At 32.2% G+C, this 5,083-nt stretch overlaps 1 protein-coding gene across 1 annotated transcript in view; it reads right to left on the bottom strand.

Moving 5' to 3' along the window:
• Positions 1-4,414: 4,414 nt before the first annotated feature.
• Positions 4,415-5,083, bottom strand: part of LOC116170089 — a 29,792-nt gene continuing 29,123 nt past the window's right edge. Inside the window, exon 4 of the mRNA XM_031486278.1 lies at positions 4,415-5,081. Coding sequence (XP_031342138.1) covers positions 4,949-5,081 — 133 coding nt within the window. The 3' untranslated portion in view covers positions 4,415-4,948. The remainder of the gene's footprint in view (positions 5,082-5,083) is intronic.

Genomic DNA, 5,083 nt, shown 5'->3' on the forward strand with positions numbered 1-5,083 from the left:
AGCGAGTGTTTTAATTTCCAATTCGTCGTGAAGTATAGTTTATTATAAACTAATTTCTGTAATCATTCTCTTAATAGATAACATTTTTATTACTTTTCCCATAATATGTCATATGTACACGCTAATTATTCAGTATGCTCTTCAATGATAAGTCGTAACGACTTTTTTAAAAATATGGACTCTCTTAGATATTTGTCCCATTCGTTTAATTTTAAATAAAAAATATTAAATGCCTAATATTTGGAAAACTGAATATTATCGGAATAGACTACAAAGTAAGTAGTCATTATTTTTTGTGCTTAATAAGCATCTATTAAAAAAAAGTTTTGAACGCTCTATTTGTTTGTAATCAAATCTGCAACACAGTCCACTAAAGCGAAACCTCTTATAAAATGAAATCAATTGAATAATCAACAGCCCTCGTATTTAAAAAAATGGTAATTATGATTTGGGTTGCAAACGTTAACTGTTAAAAACGCCTAAATTTGGCTATAGGATTTTACATGCTAATTTTTCAACCCCCTGTAAAAGAGATTGGATATGAAGACCTAACGAAGAAATTTAGGGAGATGGCGCCGCAAAGGAAACTTGTAGTGAGCCAACATTATTTTCTCAGCATAGCCCAAAAAGAACATCAATCTATAGCACAATTTGTAGCCACCCTGCGTCAATCTCTCTCTGAATGTGAATTCTACACTACATGTGAGTGTTCAAAGAAAATCTCCATTGTTTTATTACAAGAATATGACAAAATATCGTGACTGAGTAAGTACCTAGTGGTCATAGAATAAAATGAAAATAGTAAAAAGGTCGATATAAGTAATAAAATTTTACTACACTCTCGGTATGGAAATATTTGTTATTGACGGCTGCTGTGATTCTTAACACATATTACAGTAAAATACGATTTATAGTTGTTTGGAAATTGAAATGACACAAAAACAATACAATGGGCATGTGCGTAAACAACGTGAGCTTCAAAGTTGGCGTGGGTATTTTTGTTGGAATGGAATGTCCATTCATTTAATAACGTTGTAGATAATAAGCAGACATAAATCACCATGCACATTGCACACCTTCCACCACGACCAACCGAAATACATACATAAAAATATATACCTACAGGGTGGTGACTTGCGTAACGCATCGTAGGGATTTCAATGTAAAATTCATAACATGCGATTATTGGCTCCCCATATTATTTTAGAGCAAAAATGTATTAACGTTTTTTGTAGAAAAAAATTTTTTACGTCAATCAACCGTATTAGTTTTCAATTTTTTGCATATTAAACACGGAAAATTGTAAAAATAAAACCCGCATCTTTTTCAATAATCTGTGATGCCATGGAATTTTATAATACATAAACTACGCCAATATCCGTCATGCCATGGAATGTCTGCTATAAAACAAATCAAATTCTATCAAAAAGTATTATATTTAGAACAGCGAATTCAACATAATGAAAGACCAAATTACTAAAAACGGTTTTCTAATATAACAATTTACAATAAATGTTCGAATAAGATACCATTAACTGCAAGACAGTAACCAAGTCGATCATAAAATCTATTTCGAACTGCTGTTAATTGATATAACTTGATATCTTTTTGTTTTAGAAAATTCCATGGCATCGCAGATTATTGAAAAAGATGCGGGTTTTATTTTTCCAATTCTCCGTCTTTATTATGCAAAAAATTGAAAACTAATACGGTTGATCATTGAATAAAAACACTATTTTATTCAATGGGTTGATTGACGTAAAAAATGTTTTTCTACAAAAAACGTTAATACATTTTTGCTCTAAAATAATATGGGAGCCAATAATCGCACGTTATGAATTTTACATTGAAATCCCTATGATGCGTTACGCAAGTCACCACCCTGTATAGGTAGTCCTGTAATGTAGGTATTACTAACGTTAAACTTAACGTGCAGGTTACCTGTAGAAAATGTTATTTTGCCCATAGATACTAAATAACGCAAAATAACGTTTTTTGGCAGATAACCTGCACGTTAAGCTTGACGTTTTTGATTAGTGATTACCTATTATAACAAAATGAACCGAGGTCTAAGCACACTGATGCTTAACAAAGAGATGATCAAGGAAGAAAAGTTTTTGTGCGTCGAGCGAGGTAATGTGTTGTGTGGTTTCACCGACGAAATTGGTAAATAAATGACGGTTGTGCTTAATTTTAAACATCTCGAAGGAGTTTAGCAAACACTGTTTCGTGTTGAAGAGACAAAAACATATCACAATTCATAAACACATAACTTCTGCCTAGACTTCTGCCGTATATCTAAATATTAACAGCAATACAAAAGGCGTGTGAATATTAAAAAAAAGAAGCATACTACAAAAATTAAAAGAATAGGTACAGGTACAACAGCAAACAACGCAGTTCTCCCGCAAATTGTCTTAAGTGTAGGAGCTGTGCGTCTCTTTTCCTTTACACTTCCACATGTTATAACCTATAAGTTCACACAATACCTTTTAAATTTCTTTTAAACAACGATCAATAATTATAGCTATTTGAATAAACCTTTATCTTTGACTTGAATGGACAGTGAGTTATGAATATAATTATCAATACCATCACAGCCTTTGCCCCGCTTCTCAATACAACCCCTTGTGTATATTACTTCATTATCTGTTTCCATTTAGGCATTTAAAGCTACTATCCCTATTATTATGGCCATTCTGTTACGTCAATATCGTTGATTGTATCTCAATTTATTACATATGGTAATGCCAACGACTAAGAAAAATCAAGAAAATAAAACTAAACTATTATCTATATAGTGGTACGGTAAGATTAAGAGGCAACATGCAATGGGTCAAAAGGTTGTCGATTTCAGAGCAACGGCGACGTACTACCGCTATCACATAATTAATACAACGCGTGTTCATTGTAAAAATATAGAAAAAAGTTCGCAATGTTACCAAATCGACTTCTTAAAGTGATCCTGAACGATTTTGACAACAATATGACTTTACAGGACGATACGCCGGTTTAGTACCTATTACTCCCCAGTTCTACATTTTAAGTAGCGTTGGGCTCTATTCAACTAAAATTTTATTATGTTATTTAGCAGTAGGTATTACCTGCTAGTACTTTTTAGCGTATTTTCCTCAAAGTGAAAAATCGCTATTGGCTGCACTTTGACGTCGGTCCGTCTGTCCGCCACACGTACTCCTTCTAAACTACTGAACCGATTTTGGTGATATAGGTCTCATTTGAAAGGGCTTGGTTCAAGGATTCCGTGCATACCCATATTTTTTGGGTTTGCGCATACGCAATGCCAACTTTTTTATTTATGAAAGCATTTAAATGCAATTTAATACATAGGCACTTGGAATACAAGCAAAACCGGTCTTAAAATTTTGATTTTGCGCATGCGCAATGGCAACTTTCTTCATGTGTGACAGACTCTCATTTCCGGCTAAGCGCCAGAAGCGATTGGAACCAAATGTGGTACACATTTTGTTGGGCCCGAAAGAACGTAAAACGCGCGTGCGCAGTTGTGAGTTGGGTGTCCCCCACCTACTAGTGACTCAACTAAATTCGCATGTTTATTAAGTTGATTTCATTCAAAACTAAAAATTAGATGTTACATTAAAAAGTATAGTAAGTATACCTACCTAGGTACGTGCTTATTGGGTATTAAAATAGTACTTATAGCATAGACCGGTGGAGGGAAAAGTAATAGCTCTTTCATGCATCCAAGTTAAAAATCCTCTGTATGAGAAGTAGTTACTTATAATTTCTTATTTATCCTTCAAGTAAATGACAAGAAATAAGAAAAATAAAAAAAAAGAGTGTTAGAATTTGGTCTTTGTATTTGGTCAATCAAGAAAAGGTTGATACTTAAATAATTACGAAGAGAAAGGCCAAAACACTAAAGGCGACATAATGATTCTCTAAAAGCAACGTTATTTCGTTATTGTGTCGTAAATAACACGCCTACGGAAACAAATAAATCCTCTTATATATAAGTAGATTGAAATCAAAATATCTCAACCAAATCATGTTTCCATTCATAACGCTTTTTTAATGTCATCCTAAAGGCAAAAAGATCAGGTACGCACAATATTCAATTTAAATACAACGTTGTCGTGGGCACGTTGTAACCTATTATCAACCCGGCTTAATTTAATACCGCTTTGTAGATGTGTAGATATTTTACGATTCATTTTTCTTTTATTCATTAGACATTAATTGATTAACTAATTTCTTTTGAGGAGATCTACAACGCTTGTGCTTTTTTATAGCAATGTGACAGTGAGTGATTTAATCCATCCGAAATTTTATTACTCAATTTATTATGCAAATCTGTCATTTAGTAATCTGTCTCTACCTACTTAACTTACACTTTACCTACTCACTTGAGGGCAACTGTTCTGTTTCAGCACTTATTTTCTATATAAATACATAATTTTATTGTGGTATGGCTATATTGTTAAATAGAAATAACAATTTTTGAACTGAATTTTGAAAATATCAATATAAACAGCGAGGGTTCGCTCACCGCTGTATTGTCGAAAATAATTTTTTTTGTATATACAACATTGACATAGAAAATCCAGGTAGGTATGTACTTAGGTAGGTATAAATCAGAAAATAATAAAACTGTAAACTATAGGTATACCTACAATTTAAATTTTATTTCGACATTTTTTGAATTAATACTGTTAATTGTATAATTGGAAACTGCATATATGTATTCTGTCCTTCTGCAAACATGAAAAAAGTAGGTAGTTTAAAACCGTAAAACTAAATTTAGGAAGATACTAACAAAACAGAATGTATAAACAATGAGATTGTTATTTCAATCAAGAGGATTGCAACCAGCTGTCAGATTGTAACTTACTTAGTATTTATTTTTCAGTTATAATGGTGAATAAATAAATACACTTAATGCATTTGGGGTTGTTTTAGCTTTATCACACTATTTGATCACGTCTGAATTGGGTATCCTATTTATAACAACTTTTTTAGGTTTCAGAACGTTAAGGTATAAAAACATTGATAACATGCTAAACAAGGAGCAAACAATAATTATATAAAATATGAATTTGTACCA

This window comes from Photinus pyralis, unplaced genomic scaffold (genome assembly GCF_008802855.1).
Source record: "Photinus pyralis isolate 1611_PpyrPB1 unplaced genomic scaffold, Ppyr1.3 Ppyr1.4_LG5, whole genome shotgun sequence".
NCBI classification, from domain to species: Eukaryota; Metazoa; Arthropoda; class Insecta; order Coleoptera; family Lampyridae; genus Photinus; species Photinus pyralis.